The sequence below is a fragment of the Contarinia nasturtii genome, unplaced genomic scaffold (assembly GCF_009176525.2).
Source record: "Contarinia nasturtii isolate CC-2019 unplaced genomic scaffold, AAFC_CNas_1.1 Cnas_scaffold_78, whole genome shotgun sequence".
NCBI lineage: Eukaryota > Metazoa > Arthropoda > Insecta > Diptera > Cecidomyiidae > Contarinia > Contarinia nasturtii.
In genome coordinates, this window is record NW_022197436.1 from 601504 (window position 1) to 626592 (window position 25089).

The 25089-nt window shown below is 32.7% G+C and overlaps 1 protein-coding gene across 11 annotated transcripts in view; it reads right to left on the reverse strand.

Moving 5' to 3' along the window:
- Positions 1–24805, reverse strand: part of LOC116338702 (trichohyalin) — a 41731-nt gene extending 16926 nt beyond the window's left edge. For 5 of the 11 annotated variants that reach the window (XM_031764157.1, XM_031764174.1, XM_031764165.1 and 2 more), the window contains exons 1-8: positions 23521–24805; positions 19693–19881; positions 18680–18799; positions 18166–18581; positions 17895–18044; positions 17305–17401; positions 16680–16735; positions 4444–5613 (exon numbers count right to left, since the gene is read on the reverse strand). In XM_031764157.1, coding sequence (XP_031620017.1) covers positions 4444–5613; positions 16680–16735; positions 17305–17401; positions 17895–18044; positions 18166–18581; positions 18680–18799; positions 19693–19852 — 2169 coding nt within the window. In that variant the 5' untranslated portion in view covers positions 19853–19881; positions 23521–24805. Of the gene's footprint in view, positions 1–4443; positions 5614–16679; positions 16736–17304; positions 17402–17894; positions 18045–18165; positions 18582–18679; positions 18800–19692; positions 19882–20551; positions 20570–22287; positions 22357–23520 lie in introns of those variants that run through there. The other 6 variants (XM_031764207.1, XM_031764199.1, XM_031764191.1 and 3 more) reach the window with 4 other exon arrangements.
- Between the last annotated feature and the right edge of the window lie 284 nt (positions 24806–25089).

Below are 25089 nucleotides of genomic sequence, written 5' to 3' on the forward strand. Positions count from 1 at the left end.
AATGGCATTAGTTTTAAGAGAATATTTGATGAAACATAAAATATTCTAATTAAATTTAGAAAGTTTATTTTCGCTAACAATTGAATTAAAATTTAAATGGATCTAATAACAAGAAATATCATAAAATTTTGTGATTTTTTCTTATCCCACTTCAATTAGTCTTTCTTTTGTTTCATAAAAATATACATATTCATATAAATATTGCTGTCGATTTTTTGTTTCTGTCGAAGAATCGCTAAACTTCAACATACTTACCAAAATTAGAGGAAAAAAGTGAAAGAAAGCATTTACATAACGAAAATATGATATCGATGCCATTTGAAAATGAAATAAGACACATAATGATTAAATGTTCTCATTCGATGTACATTCATACATTTGAATCGATTCTTTAACTGTTCAAATTAATTTGGTTTGAATGAGAGAAACAAATTGGAAAGGCATATTTGTAAACAAAAACAACGATAATAATTTTACGACAAGGATGTTATTTGAAAAGTTCCGTGCCCGGAAAAATGTTGAAGCAAAAAGAATAAGCTGGCCCAAAACGTGGAGTTGAAACTTAACTGATCCTATAATTTGATTTTTTTTGATTTTTTTATTCAAATTATAGCTCCAGAGCTTATGGAATTCGTGTCATGAAGTGTTGCTTTATAATACAATAGTTTTTGGCTGTTTCATCAAATTTTAGTAAATTTTCATTCAATTCACCAAAAATGTGTAAATCGTAGCGAAGTAATTTTTTAATAAAAAAAAGTCCAAATAATGGGATCAACCAATTTTCAACTCACCCGCTATACCTTGTGATTATTCTTCAAAATTACTCACACATCATTATTCATTATTACTGATTTAATTGAGCTCGTGACATTTCTCTGCTCACTAACTTTGAGTGGATGCGCAACTCACTCGAAGTGCTCGTCTAAAATACAAGTGTGAACAGCTCATTATTACGTGACATTATTACGTGACTTAAGTGCTCTGTGTATTTTTAGCACTGCTTTTTTGGTCAGTTGGACTCCAAACTAGGTTTCAAACTGAATTTTAAATGGATCACCACAATAATTTGAAAAATCAATTCAAAGCTCTACTTCAATTTATAGAATTGGACATTTATCCACAAGTAGAGTGAAGGACAAATGAACATTTAAGAAGACTGAATATGGATTTAATTTAGATATATCAACATAGGTGTTAACGTCATAGATAGAGGCGCAAAAAAGAGACTCTTGGAATAAATCCAGAGAGTGTCCTGACCAAAGTCAATTATATTTTGTAAAAAGAGGAAGAGTGGTTTTTGGTGACCGGCAGGTAAATTTGAGTTTAAAGCGAATCGAAAGAATTAATATCTTAAAAGTTGTTCGAAAAAATTATCCACTTTTCACGGAAACTCATTCATATTTTGGGACATATTATATTGCATAAATGACAATGATTGCAAAATAGCTGAATCAATAACAAAAATTAAACGCAAAAAAAGAAATAATAGCGAATCGTTCATTCGATTGCATCTAATGAATAAATTTCATTCTGAAATATAGCATAAAAATATCTATCGAAAAAACTATATCCTTTAATATATCTTACGAAAATATCTACATTTCTAAGGATGATTTGGTTGTCTGTTTTCAACTTTAAATTCATGTTTCCAATAAAACTTGCCATTTTATGAAATTTTTGTTTATTTTTGAATTTTGGCGCGCAAAAACTTCATTTCTTATTTTTTTCATGAAAACTTTTTCGCCGATATCATTTGGAAACATATCTCGATGAAGAGACAAACATTGCAGACTACTAAATTGTCAAATTCGTTTCAAATATTTGTCATTTATTATTGGTTTATGTCAACGTCCTTACAAAGTAAAACAATGCACTAAAAAGTGGTATCGGTGTTACGAACACATTGCATGGTGTGTGTGTATGCTAGTTAGGCCAAAGTCACGCATGATTGCGTCGTTCGGTACAAATATTTCTAGCAATTTTAATGGATTAATTTGTATCAGGTCAGTTGGTGAAATTTATCTAATATTTATACGCTCACACATAAGACATCATTTTCATTGTAAATTGTTATAATTGATCAGACATTATATTGAGATATTTTCAGCCAGATGAATCAGCCCAGGCCGAACTGATGTCAGCCGCTGAAACGTAGCGACAACAATGGAAATGATTGTTAGGATTGTTATAGTTAGAAAAACACTTCCATTCTTACAAAAAACATAATAATCACTTCTATTGTTTTCACTCCATTTAAGCTGCCCACGATATCAGCCTGAGCTGATACAGCTGGCTGAAAATATCTCAATATAATGTCTGTAATTGATTATAGTATATAAGTTCAATTGTCAATTTGGTGTTTATATATCTCTCTTTCCTCAATATTTTTCATTTGTTATCGTACCGAAATTATGCCCAAACTGTCACACTGCTAGCGCCACGACGGAATTCAGTGTAATCTACACTAAGTTGCCGCCAAATAGTGAAAAGACTTTTGCTCAGTTGCAAACAACAGACTAGAACTTCATAGTTGTCCGTAGTGGCGCTAGCAGTGCTACAGTTTTGCATTTTATACAGTCTCTTATGGGGCATAATTTCGGTGTGTTTGTTATTCACATTCCTATCGCTGCAGACAAGAAATTTTCTTCTCTCCATAAAATATGGCGAACAAAATGCCGAATGAAAAAAAGAGGAATAAGTCAATGGAATTTCTATGTAATGCAAGGATCTTTTTTTAAACTTCTTAACGTCTAATTTATATGTGAATAACAATTATTTATTAATGTCATAAGAAAATCTAAACCGATTGAAAATTTATCATTTTATCGCTTTGTTTAAATTTCACATGTTGCTTTTAATTAAATCAATTGTCTAAGTATAAACCGTGTAAGGCTTTTTTGTTTCAGCTTTTTTTTAAAGAACACAAATAGTATATATTTGGCGTATGATAAACATTTTCTCATTATATTTGCATATGTAATGCGTTTTTTTTATATCGGATGCATCATCAACAATGTCATTTGTATTAATTGCTTCAACTTTTGTTTTGTTTTCCGTTTGCAATTTGGAACAAATGAATGAAGAAGCTTATTTATTAGACTGGACCGTTTTTTGCATTTTTTAAGCCATCAAGCTGTACAATGAATATATGTTGTCATTTGATGTCCCCTTCAAAATAGCATGCTTGTTTTGTGTATATCTTTCAATATAAGAGGGCGACTTCATCTCAAAGGTGACCAATTTTTTTCAATTTCTTTTATTTTTTTAAGATCAGAGAGATAATGCCTCTTTTAATACTATATCAATGTTTTTTTACCTAAAATCATTGTGTTTTTCAAGTTTCACCTTTGAGAGGAATTGGCATTGAAATATATGCACAAAACAAGTATGTCTTTTTGAAGGGGGACGTCAAATGACAACATATACTCATTGTACAGTTTGATAGCTCAAAAAATGCAAAAACGATCCAGTCCATTATTTATTTCTTTTTAAATGTCTTCTGCTTGGCCAACGAATAAATTAATGAGAAGAGACACGGAAATGTGGGAAATTCGCTGAGGTTTTATTTCAGTAAAAATAATTGACACCACTAATCTATGTTTCAGTAAATTACATAGGGAATACACGCTAAATATTTATGTATGCAAGATGAAATTCAAACTACGAGTAAATAGTCTAACATTCTAAATAAATTGAATTGCCAATAATGTGTTAAAATTGAAAAAATGAATGGAATTTTCAAAAAAAAAGAAGATTAATGCCTTAACCTATGCTTTACAATTGAAAAATGGAAGTTTAAAAAAATGTAGAGAGAAAGAGATAGAGAGAGAAAGAAACAATTCATTATTTTAAAACTAACACACTACGACAATTCAAACAATGTGGCTATGAATAGGTAGTTTATGTTGATTTTTTTTTATTTATTTATTGTTATTGTTATTCATTATGATTGTTGATGATAAGTGAGGTGTTCAGACTGGTTGATGCAATGGTTTCATATATAAATAGATATGGTTGTTGTTGTTATTTTTTTTTCACAGGGAGACTATTTAATAATTATATTCATTCCGTTGCCACATGGTTTAACTAATTGGCATTTGGATTCTTGTCTATATGTTTTATTTAATTGGTTTTCTCTTTGGTTTTTTTTTTCAAATTGATTTAAATTTGCGTGTGTGGTTTTTGAATTGTTTGTTTTTGTAATATATAGTTTCTTTTGTCTTTTCTGTATATTAAGATGTTTAATTGAAATTTACACACATCAAATATATATTGTATATATATATAAGTGTATATATAGTGGTATATATATTTATATATATATAAATATTCATATAAGTCGAAAAGCAATAAAACGAAAGAAAAAGGAGTGTTGTGAAAGAGAGAGACACGCAATCCTTATGAAGTAATTGATAAAGTATCTACGTCTATATTGAAACTTACTTGTCGCTTAGTTTGTTCGCTCTGTTTTGTATAATCTACTAAATCTAGTTTCGAGTAGCAATTACTATTATTCAAATGATCAAAGTGTTGATTCGAGTATCCACTGTATGGATGTTGATTTTGATGATGTAAATACGAGGCAGATGTTGACGTTTGAGCGATCGACGATGCATTTGGATTTATCATTTTATTATGAATTTGATGATATTGTGGATGTTTGAAATAATAATTCGATGATTGTGATATCACCGGATTTGATGTATAATGTAATGGACGATGAAAATAATGATTGGCGTTTGGTTGTTGTTGTAGTTGTTGTTGCTGTTGATGATGAATGGTTGCGGTATACGGTGGTGGTGGTTGATTATATTTTGAATTATACGTGGACGATTGATGATGCAATGGATAATTGTACGATTGTTGATAATTATTATAGGGCAATGAATGACAATTGGCATTATAATTCATCACATTTGTATTTAAATTTGAATTGAAATATGGATTTGTGTATGCGGTTAATATTGGATTGGTTAAATGGGATTTGGCACCCAATGTATAGTTAAGTGTTGAAGCACCGCCAATGCCACCGCTAATGCTACCATATGGTGCTGTCGATCGTTTAAAACGTGACATATACATGTCCGTTGACATATGACTATTCGTATAATTTGGTTGCGAATAGTAGATATTTGGTTGTGATGAATATGTAATCGGCATTTGATTTAGAATATTTGCACCGATAATAGCACCATTTAAATCGTATTCGTTAATCAGATGACGATGTGATAGATCGGCAATTACATCGCCGGCCGCTGCCGATAGCATTATGTCACCGGATAAATCTTCGCCACGGCTTAAAATTTGTGATGATCGTGTTATCGATGTTTTTGCCTCGTTCAATAGATTCGATAGATGCGCGTCGGTTGTTTGTTGTAAATTTAAATATTCGGTGGTTGATGCCGATGGCAGTCCTCCGATGCTATATCGACGACGTGGCAGTGTCGTGCTGTTCATTGGATTATACGTTAAATTCGGATCGTACGTATTGAATGGTGGCGATGGTTTAAAATAGTTTCCACTACCTCCGACCGCATCAAATACACTGGTATTTATCAAATCGCCAGCCGTTGGACTTCCGAGTCGATTTAGGTTGTATGAACTGTTCAACATCTGAAATTATTCATTTCAATATCTTCCCGAATCAATGGAATGTCTTTTCATTCTTTCAATTTTTTTTTTTATTTAAATTTTTTTTTTTTTTTTTTTGGTGTGAAGTCGTTTTACAACAAAAGAAATATAAACAAAATCACAAATCGAAAACTAAAACAACGTTTTTAAGAACAGAAATAAAGAATAAAAAAACGAAAAATTTACAAAACCAATAAGAAATGTTCTCTATTTTCGCAATAAGCATAAAAAAAACAATATCTAAATGCGGTGGTTAAGCATCCGAAATTGTTTGGATTTGCACAACACTCCTACATGAATGCAGTAATGGTAAGTAAAATTGCCATTTGAATGTTCAACAAAATTGGCTAATTTAAGATGAATTTCACCATTACTCAATTCAAAAGGAACAGTGGTGCACAATTCAATTCCCTTCAATTTCGCATACAGCTGACTAAATTCACTCTTCAGCTTCACAATATATGCACTTTATGCTTGTTTTTATGTTTTCATTAGCGTTTTGCGACATTATTTCGGTGAAACAAAGAATAAGAAAGAAATAAAAACGATTGTTTGTCTTTGTTTGCTTCTAAAACTCAATGCGAGACAATTGAAACGAAACGAAAATGAAAGAAAACAAAAATGAACAGAGCTTAAAATTTTTTTTGGCTAAACGAAAAGAAAATGCATGATGTGATCTCTAACAAACAAATTAAAAGAAAAAAATAAATCGAAAAAAAAGAGACGGCAACGTTTCTTTCTTAAATATATACTATTTAATAAAGAGATGCTTGTAAACACGTTCTATACAAATGTGTGATTGTGTGTGTATTCATTGTTTGTTTTGTTGTTGCGCCGCATTCACGCGAATGCCTTGATGCTAGTACTCAAAATCCATTTCGAAGCGCCAACTATCCGGTGTGAGAGGGCTAGGGGTTCGAAGGGGGTGTACTGAGAGTCTGTCTCAGAAAAAAAAAACAAATTGATTCGAGGGCATAGAAACCAATGGTGAATCAACAATGATCAAGCAACCGTGATCGAAAAAATTGAAACGAGTGAGATCAAAAAGAGGACAGAACGAATGGACACGATCTTACAGAAGAAAAGGCCATTAAACGAGTAGCTGTAATAACACCAATATCGAAATTGGATTTTTTTATAATTCAAAAAGATAATACACTTTGTTTCAGCATTATGGGCCATTGCACGTGGTGGTCCTTTCGCCACAGAAAAGTTTAAAAAAAGCTCATTCAATAATGCGACACAATTCTGTTTGCAATCCAATGTGAGATATATACGAATTTAGAACTTTGAATGCTAAATGACAATCTGCTTGGGCTGTGAATAAAAAAGATACACTCACTTCGTTTCGATAGCATTTCGAATTTAGAATAATAAATAGCGATAATAATAGAAAGAGAGATAAAAGGAACAAATGGTTGAACAAAGATAGAGAGAGAGAAATAAAAGATAGAGAGAGAGAAAGTGAGGAACTAACATAATACACACAGACAATGAATAAATAAACTTCTTTTTCGATACGATAAAAAAACGAACTAGATTAACATTTGTTTTTATTTGAATACGAAACAGGAAGCGAAACAGAGAACACACATACAATCACATCATCAGTTGAGCGCGTGGTGTGCGATTCTTTGCTTCTTCGAACGTGCGTCATGTTGATTTGTTTGATTTGAACACAAACAAATCCATGATTTTCCGTCGACAGAGAGACAGAGACGCTATCGCATAACACAACAATGAAGAAAAAAAATGAACACAATGAACTAAAAAAAGAAGTGTGTGTGAGAGAGAGAACTACATTAAATTCGATGATTTTTGCCGAACACTTACTGACTATTTCTTGGCTCCGAATTCGATCATTCAAAATTCAATTATTCCAATTTTTTTATTCTTTACGTTCTACATGCTTTTTTTAAAAGTAAATTCCATTCTTTTTTTTTGCTTTTGTTTATATTTTCGGTGTATGTAATAATATGTAATATTTTTATTTTAGCTTTTGTTCTTGTAATTGTTTCAATTCACATGTCAATATCCTTTTCTTCCAATTTCCGACTTGAACATTAACGAATGGAAAACAAAACGAGAAAAAATTGCAAATAAAATAAAATATTAAATGAATCTAAAAATAAAAGAACCGTTCGCGTTGCCGTTTGTACAACGTCAACGAACGGATGATGATGAAACGAAACACATTAGACAGACAGAGACAGAGAGATATTGGAAACTAAGCCAAACTGAAAATTGCACAACATAAATCAAATAATTAATGAATAGAAGTGAAACACAAGAGTGTGGCATGAAGTGTAACAGTCAATTTGTTTGTTTTTTTTTAAAATAAAAAATGAAAGACGATGGGGGAAATAGTAGCCGCAGTTAGTTATTTCGGTTAATTTATATTACACAACGAATTTCGAATCGATTGCAATTTGTATGAATCCCATCAGAATCGATATACAAACTGTCTATTATGTTAGTGTGTTATAAATTGATGTGCGTGCATGTGATACAGTTGAATTTCATCTGTGGAATTGGGTTACTACTGTTTGTTCATGTTTTCATTTCGATGGGGGGTGCCATTTATTTTCCGGCCAAGTGTCAAATTCCAACAATTTGTTTTTCCCCATTTCGAATAAGCTTTTATCCATAACATCGTTTTTGTTCTGCGGCAGCATTATTTCAAACACGGTCACGCCACCACGTTTTATCCGTAATCCGATAGGGTTTTTTTAACAATAGCGATGAGGATGATTGCGTTTTTCGGCAATTTAATCTCGATCCTTAAAGCGTCAGTCCATTATCTCCCATATACTTTTGAATCATATCGAAGAATGATCCATCGACGATTTTCCATTTACACCAATTCGTCATTTAGATTATCGTTCCATTGCCCTTCTCCCAACATTATTGAGTGCTGCACACATATTCGCATTTTGGCACAGTCATTTCATCACATATGTATTTCATTTTATCTCGCATTTTCGTCGACATGATCATTATCAATAATAGTAGTTGTTGCTAAATAGACGGACTATTTTCAAGAGTGTGAATATCTCGGTGTACGAAAAGTAGGATGAGAAATGATATAAAATCCAAACCGCAATTTGTTCTTTTTTTTAAAGAAAGACCAACATATCATCATATACATGAAAATGTGTGAGTGTGTGTGTGAATCGTTTCTTTGTGTCTGTGTTTGTGTTTATGTGAATGTACTTAGGATAAAAAAAACCGTGTTTACTAAGAAAAGTTTTTTTTAGATTAGTGTTAACAAATGCGCGTATGTGTTTAATGTATTTAAAATGATGTATGGATCAACTTGATTTAAAGAGCATAGCAATGAATGTTTAAAATTGCAAATTTCTTTTTTGTTTTTGCTTTTTAAAATTTCAAAACTAAAAATGTATTGACAATCAAAATGAATAAATGTCCAAATAAATACGTACACATTTATATTTATCTATTCGAAGAAGAAGAAAAAAAAGAAGAAGAAGTTTGCTTTTGGATATTTCAAAGTTGTTCAAACCAGATGAAAAATAGAAAGTTCCGTTCAATTGTCTGCAGTTGAATTGAAAATGAAAAAAATGTTGGGTAATAAAACAGACGGAATGTATATAAAAGCGTTAAGAAAGAAATCAATTAAAATAGAGTGGAATGTTAGAAGGAAAAAAATGAAAGAAAAATGCAATAATTTGTTTGGTCTTATTTACAAAATGTAAGAGTTAAATTGGTTGAGGCGAATAAATACCGCAGTATGACCAAATGGGAACAATGAGAATTGTGAATAAAACAGACACGATCGCCAACAAACGGACAAAATGGATAACCAAATAATCAGTTTGCTTGAAATACGAGTGAAAAATAGTCATTTATTGGTTAATATAATGCTAAACATTTTGGGAAACCGGAAATTATGCATTGCAATTTACTTTCGATGCAATACTCTTTGCTATTCGGTGAAGTAATTGTGATAATAATAATTAAAAAAAAGACCACAGAATTGTTCGATGTTCAATTTTGCATTTCAATGCATAATATCCTCTTTTATGATTTATGGCGTAAAAATCGAGGAAAATTAATATGTTAGAAAATGGCAAACAGGAAATAAGGAAAATTAACAAAAAAAACTGTATTTTACAGTGGAAATGATTCCATTTGTGGAATTAGAAATGAAAGGAAAGTACACACAAATCATAAATTAGAAAAAAAAACATAAATAAACGAACGGAAGGAATTTGCGGAAAGAAAAATCGAACGAGAAACAGGAATAGAAAGAGAGAGAAAGAGAAAAATGTATTTTTGATTTTGAATCGATACTGCGGATATAATCATACCCGATCGATTGACATGACACAAATTCATAGTTCATCGTTCTGTTAATTACACACAATTTATTCCGAGTGTGTAATTTCCCTTTCCAATCAAAAATGCATTCCATTTGCCGGCACAGAATAATGAGCATTGCAAATGCAATGTGTGCAAAACACATACACACACATTCATCGAAAGAGAGACGACAACACCACCACCATCATCATCATCATCAACAAAACCAAAACGAGAGACAGACAGAATCAAATGTGTTCGTGTTATGAATTTCTTTAGGACGCAAACCGCGGGAGCCATAACGTAAGCCGATAAGTTTCGTCAAAAATCATTGAATGCGCATTCGGTTGTGGTTTTTGACGAAAGAATTATACTATATTATTATTCTAAACAATATCTATATCATAACAAACAAAATTCAACATTTGTTTTATTGGTTTCATTGCTTTTGCTTTTGCACTGACATCAAACAAAAAAGAAATGTTCATTTTTTCGATACATTTACGTTCTATTTTTGGTTTTATACACGTTTTATTATATTTTCTGTTTCCTTTTATGTTCAATATGTTGTTGTTGTTTTTTTTTTTACTTTTATCGTTTTCATTTCGCTTATTTTTCTTTTTCTTCTGATTATGTTCTCTTTTTTCTTTAATTCATTTTCATTCATTGCAAATTTAGTGCATTGGGGTTCAATTTATCGGAAAAGCAGAACCGAAAATAAAAATAAAAAAAGGAGCTTTGTGTATGAAAGAGAGAAAGAGAGAGAGAGAGAGAGATGAACAGAAAAAGAGAGAACGAGACTTTTTCGATCAGTTTTAAAAATTGAAATAATGCCAAACGAAACAAAAATGTATGGTAATAAAAGAGAACGAAACTGAATATAAAAAAGACAGAGGTGACTTGGACTTGGTTGTCATCTTCATGCCGCAGCATTTGGATGCTGTCAATATGAATCGTATGGTACTTTTTGAAACTGAACACAAGAAATAATGACACATATACACACAGAAAAACAGACATTTCCATTCAAGGTAAACAAACAAGGCCAAAATAAAAAAGAAAGAGAGAAAATTATGAGCAATACAAAAAGTAAAAAAAGAAAAACTCCAAAGAGCAAATAAATATCGTACTCTTTGTATCTATAGATTTCGATGTGGGTGTTTGTGTAGGTGTCAGTTTTTTTTCAAATATATATATGTGTGTGGGTGTCTGCGGATATAGAATGTCAGCTGTGATGTGAAATATTGTGATTAGAGTTTGTGTGTTTTGTAATTTCTTCGGTTTTCCGGTTGGTTGCTTACATTTTTACACGAAAATAAAAAGAAAATACAATTCGCAAAATTATTCAATCAGTTAATTAGTTTATGGGCGTCATTTTCATTTGATTGATCATCAAGTTTAATTTTATATTTTCAATAATATTTCTTCTTCAATCTCAAACTATGTTTTATTTTACTAAAATGATTAATTTTACAAATATTTCAAGAGCACTTCAAATCGAATTAAATGAGGAAAAAAAATCACAACATGTGCTGCAATTACATTTCCTGATTCAATTTCTTCTTTTCTCGAATGTTTGTTTGTCTACGTGCAATTCAATTATAACAAAGTATAAGCCAAGATGAAAAGAAAACGAAAAAAATAAATAAATAAGCACAACTCCATTTTGTGCAATGATTTTTGTTGAGCTTTTAATAGTCTGATTCGTTTCCTCTTATTTACTTCATTTTCCTCTTACTTTACTTATTATTTATTTGATTTTTTGTTCAATGTGAACACAAAATTAGTATTATTCATTTCGAATGTGTTTGTTTTGTTTTGTTTTTATTCGTTAGTTAATATATTTTCACTTGATTGTCTTATAATTCTTTCGCCAAATAAATCGGTTGTTTAAATTGATGATAAGCTAATTTCAAGAAAAGCTTTCAACAGAGCAGAAGATTCTACTTGTCATAATATAGTAAATATTTATAGTTACAAAATATCATAAAGTACCGTTGATGAGATGCTCTTTCAAACAAATTTAAAATACATTTCACTCCTATTTTTGCTCTTTGACCGACATTTGAGCTTATGAAATTCATATTATGTTGACATTTTTAAAAACGGATAATAAAAAAAATGCATTTAAATGCATTCCGAATGACTTCTTGAGCATTCCAATGGCTTATTTTCAACGTCTCATCAACAGACCTTAGATTCATATAAAATCAACTGAACAAAAAAAAAGATATAGAAATGAATGAATAAATGAATCACTTTGAAACATTTAAATAAAACAGGCGTTGAAATGTGATTTTTCGGGTGAAATTAAATGAGAGATGAATTGTTGTGTTAAATGTTTTCGTACAGTGAACGGAATATGTGTATGAAATGGATAAGGGATGATTTTTCTTTTTTTTGCAATGTATCGGCTCTAACGAAAGACTCATAAGCGTTTTTAGTGTGTTAACTTAAAGCGTGCACAAAATGTGCATATAAATTGAAATAGTTCAACGCATGGATTGGTTGAAGGTGTCACCACACACTTTCGATTGCGAAACACATTAAACAAAAAAAAGGCGAATACAAAATGATGAAAATCAGAGTGTCGAAGTAAAAAGAGACAGTGAAAGAGAGAATAGCATGTTTTTTTTTATATCGAATTTCGTTGAATGAATTTTTATCGTTTCATTGAGATGTGAATTGAACAGATCAGATTTTATATTAAATGAAAATAAAATTAGAGTTTTTCGTCTTCTATTTGTGACACTTACATTTTCGGAATTGTATTTTTTTAGCATTTGTAAAAAGGTGGTATCGCTACCAATACCGCCACCACCACCTCCGATACCGTGATAGTAATCCATTTTTTTTTTTCGTTTTTATTTGCGCTTGATTCACTACCAAACTATACAAAATTCCATTTAATTAGAAAAAAAAAGACAACAACAACAAATGTTGGTTAGTGTGAATCGTTTCACTAACCCCGTCCCACACTCAATTGTTAATGCACAACCTCGATACGACACTAGGCACTTTAAAGCACAATCGATATAACTTTCAATCCTTTGAAGCTTTTATAACTGAAAACCATTGTTATGATTCGGTCGGAAATGTTCTCTTACATATATTTCTATATTCATATCGATAGCGTATATTGGCAAGGCAATTTTTTTTTTGATTTTATATTCATGGCGATTCGCAATTTTTATTTGAAAATTTCTTTTTTTGATATGAAATTTTTCATTGTTTTACATTATGAATGTATGGGATGTATTTATTGTTTCTCTCAAAAGAGATCATATAATCGACCTATTGAACTAATTACTTTATACCAATGTGATATATACATATCGATAGATAATGAACCGTCACCATCGCATTCAGTCACATACATACAAAAGCACTCAAAACACTTGCACACATACACACACGAACTGAATTATCTTTTTTGATTCGATTGATCCGTCGAGTTAATTATACACAATTATTATTTTTTTTTTTTCTGCATATTAGATGTCATAATTTTCATTCGATTCGCAATTGTCGGTCGCGATGCACTTTTTTACGATCAATGAAAAAGGAATTTAGTAGTGCACACTTTGTGAACTAGTCACAGAGACAAACTGAGAAAAAAAATCGTGTTTTTTGGAGTGTTTCCATCTTCTTCGATCGCCAACACACAACACACTCTCTTGCTTCGCTCTTTAATCTACCGGCCACCGAAAATAACAACAAAATGCTGTATGAGGGAGGGTGCTTGTGTGTGTGTGTGTGAATACAACACGGGTGGAGTGTGTTTTGTTGCTTTTTCTTTTCTTTTCGTTTGCTTCACAATTTGGTGGTTCGTTGTGTGTTTTCGGTCGTTCATTCGCCAACACTCAAAAATTCTGACGAAGTGTACGTCATTTCATTGAGAATGTGCACGCACTACAAATTGTATGCAGCTTTTATGTGTGCCAACAACGTATACTATTCTATTTCCCCATCAAGCAAACGATTTTAGATGCAGAATTGTGCACTTAAACATACAACACAAATACGCGCAAGCAAGAAACATTTTTCTTTGTGTGTTCCCACACACACATCTGTACACTATATACCGATGAACGGGCATTACTTTTTCGCATTCCCTCCGCAATTCATGTGTATTTGTGTGGTTATCCATTCGTTCGGCACGAATTCTAGTTTGATTTTCTTCTATTCATTTTTTGTCTTTTAATCCAACAACTTTTCTTCACATTTACACACATTCGGTATGTAATATATGTGTGCGAGCCTTTAGCGTTGTTGTATGTGCTTTTTTTATTCGTGTGCCTCGCTTCATAGTACGCCATTGTCGCGTATACTAGTCGATCCTTTTTCATACATTCATTGCAATACACACATAGAGAGAGAGAGAAAAGCGCACCACGCGCCGCGCACACGTGAGTAATGCTCTCTCTCTCTCTCTGTGTATACGTGATAGAGAGAGAGAGAGAACGTTATTGGCTCGCATATTATATGCTCATACTGTGCCAAACGATTGCGTTGTAAAAATGACATTTGAAACCAAAAAAAAAGAAGAAGGAAAATATAATTTGAATTGCATGTCCTAAATATTGTTTCGTTCAATGAATTCCACACAGAGATGCACGCGCGCATCAACAGCGAACCAATTCATCTTGTTTAACTCGACGATGATTGGCACCTTTAAAATGTAAAATATTCATATCCTACCCTAGAAATGTGTGTCATTTCCTTCATCCATTGCATGCGATCATTCATTAGTGCATACATTCCATTGAAATCTATTCGATTATGTATATACGCCGGGTTATGCGTGAACATTTTCCTTTTTTTTTCAATTAAATTCTATTGAAAGCGCCCTCATTTGACACACTCAGAATACACACCACTACTATCATCAGCATCAGCAATTCAGCAGTGTAACATTCTACGAATGCCGACATGAATTTTGAGCGGCAACCGATTAAACTTTTATGTTATTTAACGTTGTTGAATGGTATGCTTGAGTGCACGGTGAATGGCAAGCGCCAGGTGCCAAATGTTTAACCAGTTGTATGACAGATTTTGTCGATTATGTGTCTGTGTATGCCTTTTAAACCATCAAACAGCACCGTCCACACCGTATCATCTATTGATATATTGCATCTTTTAAACAGTTTCATCGTCATTGTTGGCATCAACTATAACTATTTTTTTTTTTGTTTTTGTCCTACTTTCAATATTCGAAAAAGTTCGCGAACATAAGTTTCAGTTCGTTTAATAAGCTTAAATTGGTGGATTTGTACACAGAGAGAAAAAATGTGGTATATTTAATTCAATTTTGGTACATTTACCTTTTTTTGAGGAATGTTTTTCAAAAAAAAAAACATTTACCAACTCTTCGAAGCCACAGATGACGCTTGCCCATGAATTTGGTGAACGTAATGAAGCAGTCGGCAAAGTTTATTCAACAAATAGTCTCTTTTGAAAGACATGCCTCATAGATCTCGAAAATGGTAAGTATAACTCGTTTTTGGTTGATTTTATATTAAATCTACCAAAATTGAATTAAATATACCGCATTTTTTCTCTCTGTGTACCATTCCGATTTCGGTATGAACGAAAAAGAGAAACACGAATGCCGCGATAAAAATGTGTGACCTGTTTCGATGCTTAAATTCACATTATCGCTCTTTAGTCGCAATTAAAACACATCATCAGCGGTGATCGGACCATATTAAATTGCAATTGCATTTTATAATTGGTGCGGTATGTTCGATTTACCGCAGTTTTGCGTTTTGTTCTTTTTTTTATGCCATTTTCATATATAGATATTTATAAATAGATCTGTGTATTTGAAATTTAATTCACATGAAACGATAAAATCCACATACTCTGATTAAAATGTCTATTAATTCGATAATAAAACAAGAAATTTATATCAAGTATAGGGCACTTTGAATGAGAGAGATGAAATAAGATAAAAAAAGCGCTCAAATTTGTGGAATTTCTGCGGGCAGAATAGGGACGAAAATGGAATGCATAGAATGCATTTATGATGAGATGTTTTATTTATTATATAAATAGTTTTACTATCGACAATGTGAAAATAAATGGAGGTTTGCTGTGATGATAAAAAGAGATAGAGAAATGATATGGAGTATGGTATGGCACCTTTGGGTTTGCGCTTGTTCACCATGTTTTCGCAAACATGATGTTATGTCAAAAATTATCGAAAAGCAACTGTTTTAATGAAAACGCTTTAAAATTAAATGATGAATATGGGGTGAAATTCGAGGGGGTGGGTGGTTAAAATGGGACGAAGAATGAAAATGAAAACGTAAAAAAATGAAGAATGAAAACAGGCAATATGAACACAATGGGTTCATGCATAAAGAGAGACATATGGGCCTTCTTTACTAATTCTGTGTCATTTCTTCCACAAAAAAATGTCATTGAAAATGGAAAAATGATGAAACAGGAACTATATATGTATATAAATATATGTTTGAATGAATGAAACTCCATAAAATGTTATCAATTATCATAAAATCGAAAAGAAAATTGAATTGAAGAACGAAAAAAGAAGGATATACAACTCAAGCAATCCAGTGTGAAAAATGGGAGAGATATATATAGATACATAGATCAAATGATAAAAATAACGACGACGACGACGACGATGAACGTAAAAAAACAACGAGAAAGAGTAAAAGAGAAAGAGCAATTTGATAAAGAAAAGAAGCGAATGTTACCTGTTTCTGTGCCATAGCTTGCATCTGCTGGAACATTTGACGCTCTTCTTCTTTGCCTGTGCCGAGGATAGTGGGATGAACATAGATATATGGCGCAAGAGAAAAAAAAATCGTTTGATTAGTTAATTCATTTGCAATGAGTGTAAAAAAAGAGAAAATTATGTGAATAGTTCACGCCTACGCGGATATTATCCTTCATATTTAAATTTAATATATTTTTAAAATTGGGTACAGGGACACACACATTCGGTATATATGTTTGTGTGTGTTAGTAATAGAATGAATGAACATCTGCAGGCATATATTATATCGAGCTTTTGAAACTGTGACACGGTGCACACTTTATGTACTTTACACACATTTGTTGGTTTTTTTTTTATCCTCTATACCATCATGGCCGCAAAATGCGTTAAGTAGCCAAGAATATGTGCAATGAAAATAGAAAGAACACGAGCGCGAGTGACAGGGGAAAGTGTATGTGACTTCTAGTGAAAATTTTCATCTGCAATTCGGTTGATCGCGCTCTCTCTCTTTCTTTGGTTTCAGCACAAGCATGTTATGCGAAGAAGAACAAAAAGGGACAGATACGACGAAATTATCACATTGAAGAAAACCCAGAACTCACCCATTCCTTTGGTTTGTAGCATTTCCAGCAGCTTTTTAATGCTTTCATCGCGTGCAGCCAGCGTCTGCTTTTGTGTTTCTATTCTCAGTTCGAGTTCCTGTAAATTACATAGAAAATGAGAGATAGAGAAAAAGAAATGAGAGAATGTGGTGAGAAAATAGAGAATATAGCCGTTATATCGTTAACAAAAAGTCAGGTTGAATTTATGCTAGTGCCTATGGCCTGTGTGATTCAATCCAAAAAGATTCGTTTCATGAATAATTTGTAATCGGTCTCAGCGGTGCGCTTATGCATTTTCTATGGACAAACAATTTGTGTGTATGTGAATGCATATGTGTTCGGTATTTCGGTACAATTGCTGGCAACGAACGACCGGCAACATGAACTATGTGCATAGAGAACTTTCTTCAAAGTAAACTATTTTTCCAATTACAATTAAATTCGACAAATGTTTTTCACCATTTTTTTCTTCTTCTTCTTCGTATGATGTATTTTGTTTGGATTTTACCCAACACGACACGGAAGTTGTAAAACACAGCAACAAAAAAATCAAATGTTGTAACAGGATACAAAGTTCATTTATTGCTCACCTTAATTGTATCTCTAAGAATGGCTATTTCTCTTTGTAGATGCTCATTTTCGGAATAAAGTGCCTCTATCTGTTGTTGCATTTCAATATTTGGCTGACGCATTCGCATTCTAAGCTCTTCTTCTAATTGTCGGACCAACATTGCTTGTTTCTATACCAAATTTTCAAAGTTTGGTTTAATTTGTTTGGAAAACAAAAAAAAACGGAAAACAATTATAAAAATGATTTCGAGTGTGCGGTCCATCAACCATTTGATTGGGTACAATGCTCACCTGATTTTCACTGTTCAACAATTTTAATTGGTCGTTAATAAGGCTATATTTTGCACTTTCCTCTTTTCGAAGTGCTCGCTCTTTCTTTAGCTCAGGTGACCAAAATGTTTTAATGCTATGCATTGAACTACCTAATTTTTGGTTTGTCAGTTCCAATTCACGTTTTAATGTGCCTAATTCGCGCTGCAAATCAGTTTGCTGATGTTGTAAATCGCCCAGATAACCGCGATCGCTGGCCGCCATATTTAACGGATTCGGACTTTGACGTGCCGAACGACCATATAGTTCGTCTTCCAAATAGAGGCCACGCTCAAGTGAACGATCCCTTGATCGATCACGTGGTTCACGAATTGGAATGAATTCACGATCATGTACATCAACTAAACCACCTCGATCTAATGACTGATATCGTGTTCCTGTGAGAAAAATTCGAAATCGAAATGAAATTGTATTACATGAGGCAGAAATTTGAAACATAGATAGAGTGAGAGATTTGAAAAAGTACGACACTTACGCGGATAATCCATGGTATGTGAAATCGGTGGCCGACTTGCACTTCGGCTACGATGATGTGCACCACCAGCTGGACTAGTCGGTTCATCCATATCTCGATAGTACGGACTTCCCATTGTTGCTGCAACAGAATCAGTATAACGTTGATTTTGATCAAAAACGAACGATGGTCGGGTTGATAACTCTTTGTCTGATATGAATCGACCTCGATTCTGAGCGAATACTGGCGTTATATAATTTAGTGAATTTTTATCACCGCCAGATCGTGATTGCCTTTCTAATGTTCGCACAGACTGTTTGTAATTTTGGTTTCGTTTTTGTAACGATGATTGTTTATTGCGTGATGATATTGTTTTTTTTTTTTTTTTAATTTTTATGTGGGCATTTTTCCAGTATTGCAAAATGATAAGCATTGATTCGTTGCGTTGGAAGACATATTATGGCATACATTTTATAATGGTACGACATTTCATTATACAAGTGTAAAATGAAAATTAAAAAGAAAAATCAAACAAAATTGATTTATAAGATCGAATTCGACAAAATTAATATCGCTGGTTTTTTTTGTTATATATGGAATACAAGTTTAAGATATTTTATACGAACCGATGTATGTGAAAGTTTATACAATTGTGGTATCTTATACAGCCTATCTTGCAACACTGGAATGCGGTTTGAGTTTAACGGTCATGCGATGGAAATGACATGGGTTTGATGATGATGATTAGTGTGTAAGTGTGTGTGTGTGTGTGTGGTTTTTTATTTGAAGGGACAACGCAAAAATGATGAGAGAGAAAAGAAAGAAAGAAAGAAAGTAGAAATGCAAATCAATTCGTGCCAATTGAAAACTTATAAAAATGATTTGTTCTTTTCTTCATTTTTTTCATTGAATTTTCATTTGAAAATATTTTAAATCAACAAAAATAAAATGTAAATATGAGCTATAATTGAAAGCAATCATGAACGGTAATGTAAATAATAAATGAATTTTGTGTGTGTATGCATATTAATTACCAGAGGGACTGCCACGTGTTGCGTAATCTCGAGAGGGTGATCGATCTACCGTTGGCAATTCAGTGATGCGTCTGGTAGAAGTTGAACGAATTGGTCCGGTTCCAGGACTTCGTGTACCAGAATTAGCAGCTGCAACTGAATTGTATGGTTCTCGAGACATAATATACCGCGACACAGGCGCGGTCTAACCTATAATTGGGACCAATTTGAGAGAAAATACCAAAAATACCAAACGATTTAGTCAATAAAATAAAGTCACATACGCTTGTGACTATTTTAAATGATTGTTTTTCAGTTTTTTTTTTCGTTTAAATAGACTCGAATAAAAAAAATCAAGCCGACGAATAAATAATTGATTAAGATTCATGAATGCTAAATATGCTTTTTTAAAATGAATAATAAAAAATGACACAATTCGAAAATAAATATAGAATGAAAAGAGAAAAAAGCAGCTACCAAGCATGAGTGTATATTATGAATTGAACTTAAGTATTTATAAAAGTTGCACGATACAACGACACATCAACAAACAATAACGAAAAAAAGCGTGATATATATATAGAGAGAGAGCATAAAATCCGATTAAATTTTGATTAAATAATTTATTGATTTCGTTTCGTACGAAAAAGTTCGGCAAACAAACAACAAATCTATTGGTAATCGGCATTTTAAATGAATTATAAATCAACGGAAATGGCAAATTAATATGGCATAAAGTCAAAAAATGGAATGCAAGCTCTACTCCGGAAATATGAGCAGAAAAGTGCACAGAGAACGACAGATAGTTGAATTAGTGTGGGATTTGTTAATGTGAAAGTACGATCGAAAAAAAAGAATGAAAAAAACTCCACATATTCACACATTATTTGTTGGAAATATGTGTACACGAAGCCGAATGATATGCAACGCTCAAACTTATTAGATAATGCTGGGCCGTATACTTGAAAAGATAGTGGCGAGCGTTAAAAGTGACAGTTGATGTTGAGCATGTTATATACTGTACGCGAATACACACATATAATATATTGGACTTTTGAGCTAAACTCCGATTATAAATGTCCATGTTCGCAATGGTGACGGTGTATGCTTAAAGTTTTGCTCCCGCTTGTGAGTGGAGATTTTTTTTTGTTCTTCTGTTCACAATACCACAATACATGTAAATGTGTCTATTCATAGATTCCTCCACTACCAAAACGGTAAATATAGTACGCGCCCCGCGCGCAAACACCAGAACACATACACACACATACAAATATGCACACTTATACATAGGGAACGCGCGAGACAGAATCGTGTGTATTATTTTCGGATGTAATTATCGATTTTTTCAATTGGTATGTGTGACGAGAGACATGTGCGAAATGATTGGGGAAAAATCGAAATCGACGCCATCGAATGGTTACAAACCGTTTTATTATAATAATATATAAATTTCTTAAAAATCCAAGCACATACAATCCAATGATGTGTGGCCTCAGTGTGCGTGGTCATATGTGGGGATGCATATGTGTGCAGCCTCTTTGAATACAATGCCGATAAAAATTTAATGCAAAAAAAATGAGGCTATAGGTCAAAAAATTCCCATCAAATAAATTTCGTCTTGTTGAACCTTTTTTCTATTGACGATGACCGAACAAAAACCGATTGCTTCAGAAAAAGTTCAATAGAAATTTGATATGAACAAAAAAAAAAACTAGAGAAAAAAAGTTAAACTTCGTGCAAGACATACACACTCTCGTTCATTCACATTCTGTCTTCCATTCGTTGCAACTTTTTTTTCTCACCCGGTTACTATGTCCGATTCGAACTCGATTTTACCGTATCTCAGTTGTTACAGAGCATTTCATGCCAATACAACTCACAGTGGAGATTGTGAAACATTTTTAGTCATGAACATTTTGTAATGAAATTTCTGCGAAAAGTCATCATTTGCTGGAAAATCGTACATTCATCGTCACTTCCAAACAGTAAAGGCGAGAAATACAGAAAACGAGCAAGCGAGAGAGACAGAGAGTTGAAAATCCGAAGAGAATTGGAGTATTTTATGAATGTGAGTGTGTACGTAAGCATCTGCGCATATGTATTGATTTCAACGTGTGCAGAGAACTTCTTAACGATTCTAAGAACTTTACATTTACACATTTACACTTGGTGCCATGTATAATGTAATTATTGAACAAAAGAATAACACTGTTCGTGTGAAAGACCTCAAACTTGATTCAATTTTGAAGAACCAAAAAGATAATGAAAATTGGTTTAACAAATATAAAAAAAAGAAATGAACAGCAAAAGCATGTTCAGCGAAAACTACAGCTATATGAATGAATGCTATTGCACATATCGAAATATCAATCGCAGCACCTACACACACGATGGATAAACTGTTTGCAATGTATTTGTCAATGTTAGACCAATTTGAGTTCATTCTTGAATGGGGTTATATGAATTGGGCCAAATGACAAAAGACAATTAAAATAACGGCATTTCTTAGAAACCCCAAAAAAACACACAGGTAATTCGGTGTCGTGTATTCGTTTTAAGCCTCAATAATTGGGAGCGTACACACAAATTGAATACTGAAAAAAGGGAACGTACGAAAATGAAACGGGAATGCGAGGTTTTGTTTGTATTTGTCACCGGAACAAAGATGAAAAAAAAAATACGAAATATATTTTTCACCATTGAGTAAATACTAAATGTTGGGAAAATGACGTGATGCCAAGATATTAGCACAATTCAGTTGAAAAGTTACAGGTGCCTTTTCCATTTTATATGTCAATTGCGTTCATTGGCATCCGAAAACATGGAGCAAAAAAGGCGACGATGATGACAATGACGACGACGACGTCGAAACAAATGGCAAGCAATGAAACGAAGCACTACTAACAGCACTAGCTGCTGTAGTAGCAAAATAAAATCGGATTGTCGAATGAAATATACGTTATGAGACACAATATTTAAAGGAAAATCACATACACATGCACGAAACAATGTGAAACAATGGTATTTGTTGTATATATATAAAAAAATAATTCTCGAGTTTTTCCTCTCGACGAGAGTTTCGTGAACATTCAATGTTTGTTGCCTCTAATGACAAGCATATCAATTGAAAATATGCTATATTTGTTCACAATTTGGTGGCTGTTGTGTCAATGTATGTGTATGTGTGTATGAGAGAGTGTTTTCGTTTTACTTCTTCTTCTTCTTCTTTGATTTTCTTTACTTTTTTTTCCCTAATGACTTTTATCGATTTCTGTCATTGGTCTCGCTTCCATGTCATGCCTTTTACTTTAGTGGCCTATAGTTTTTTATTTTTCTCTTCTAGTTGACAGTGTGTAGTTAAATGAAAAGGATTCAAAGCGATCAGAGCTACTCGAACCTTACACAACATTCGAACAAATGTATAATATGATAAGAATCGATTCTGCGTTCGCTTCTCTTCATTTTTTTGCTCAATTTCTATCTCTCTATTTATCGAAGCGACACGCTTTCATACAATTTCATGCTCATACTATAATGAATTGTCAATGTGACAAATATTGATGGGTGGAAGAAACAAAAAAAAAATGTGCACGGTCTTCAAATCAAAACTAGATATGTACAATTGAATGGTGTGGCAAATAAACAATACCACAAACTACCACGAACATGAACTAAGCGTAACGATAAGAAGTGAAAAAGGTATTGAATTGGAGACTCTAATGCCGAAATGAACAACGAAAAAACACACAAATATATATATTTGTGACAAAAAAAGGGAACAAGAAAAATATAAGCGAAATTAAATGAAAACGAATAACTAGAATGAATTACACAGAAAATGCTTACATTTGGAACACAAAACCTTGTGATGATTTGTTCTAAGGAAAATATGCTTCAAATATTTCTCTCTATATATGAATATATATGTATATATGTATCACGAATAATGGCTAATACACTAAAAACAAATTAGTGAATATAAGTTTTGGTTGTTGTTGTTTTTTGGTCTGTCTGTTTGTTTTTTTAGTTTTGGTTGTATGTTTGTTTTTTTTTGCTATGGTCTAAAGCTATTGATCTTTACATCATTATTGTGCAGATAAACCACCGACTTCACTTGGCGAATGTTTTTCTAATTTACAGTTGATTGTGTGTTCGAGCGGGATGGGAGGGGGACTTTCAATTGTGTGTAAAGAATCCTTCGTTTTCACGCTATCTCTCTTTATGTGCGCTCACAATGCCTGTTAATGCTGATAAATTTCTTGTGTTGCCACCATCATCATCGTGCTAAAATGACACATTCACTACCGCTCGCATTGAACGAGATTTCTCAGGATATGGCAAATGTGTTCGTTACTTTTCCTTCGTGACTCTTGATTTTGCTTGATTTTAATATCCAGCTCCACCAAATTATTCATTCACAATTAAACTGAAACTTTTTTTCTTTCGTCTATACTTCATACACATTCCTGTTGCTTAATTGATGTCAACATTTAAAACTTGCTTTCTTTTTTTTTCGTACTTTTGTCGCTTTTCACTCTCACCACAAACGTTTTTTTCCTTCTTTCGTGAAACAATTTCGCGTACAAATTTGTTTCGCCTTCGATTTTATTTTTGTTTTCTATGTTGTGGATTCTGGTTTGGTTCAGCTCATTTGCGTATTGAATTTTATTATCGATTTTGCTCAGATTTTTCTTCTCATTTAGTTGTAACCACTGGATGTAACTCTCTAGTTTAATTCGTTCTCGCTTAGGCTTCTTCACGTCATTTCACTTATATAAATCACAAATCTATAATCAACTCTTCGCATTAACATTTCCTTTTATCTTTTTTTTTTAATTTTCTATACCACTCTCAACGCAACACAGGAAATATTCTAACAAAAGGAAAAGAAAATTTCGCTACATACGCACACACTTATCGCAATTTTTTTTTTATTTCAAAACTATTTTATCAAACAAAATTTCACAATAAATTTACGATATTCTGTGTGGTGTACGGTTGTTGTTGTTCGGTTTATTCCTTTTTTAACTTTCTTTTCTTTAGTCCAATTCCAAAAGATTCTCGCGACGGAAATCGACATAGAATTTTTTTTTGTCGTTTTAACAAGATTTACTACCGTTGCCTTTGCCGTCGCTTTACACACGAATTTTCGAATTTTTCACCAGAGAGAAAATTACATGGAAAACTTGAACGGAAAAACTCTCCGACAAACACTATCACACACGCGCTACAAATATTTGTATATTGCACAGTGAGAGGCGATGAGATACAACCAAAAATGAAACGAAATGAATGAGAGAGAATGAGCAAGCGAGACGCAGATATGGACCCATTGATAATATATACGGGTGATTGAGAAAAAAAAGAGGCGAATTTTGCTGTGGTGTGCGTATGCGCGGCAGCGTAAATTTTTCC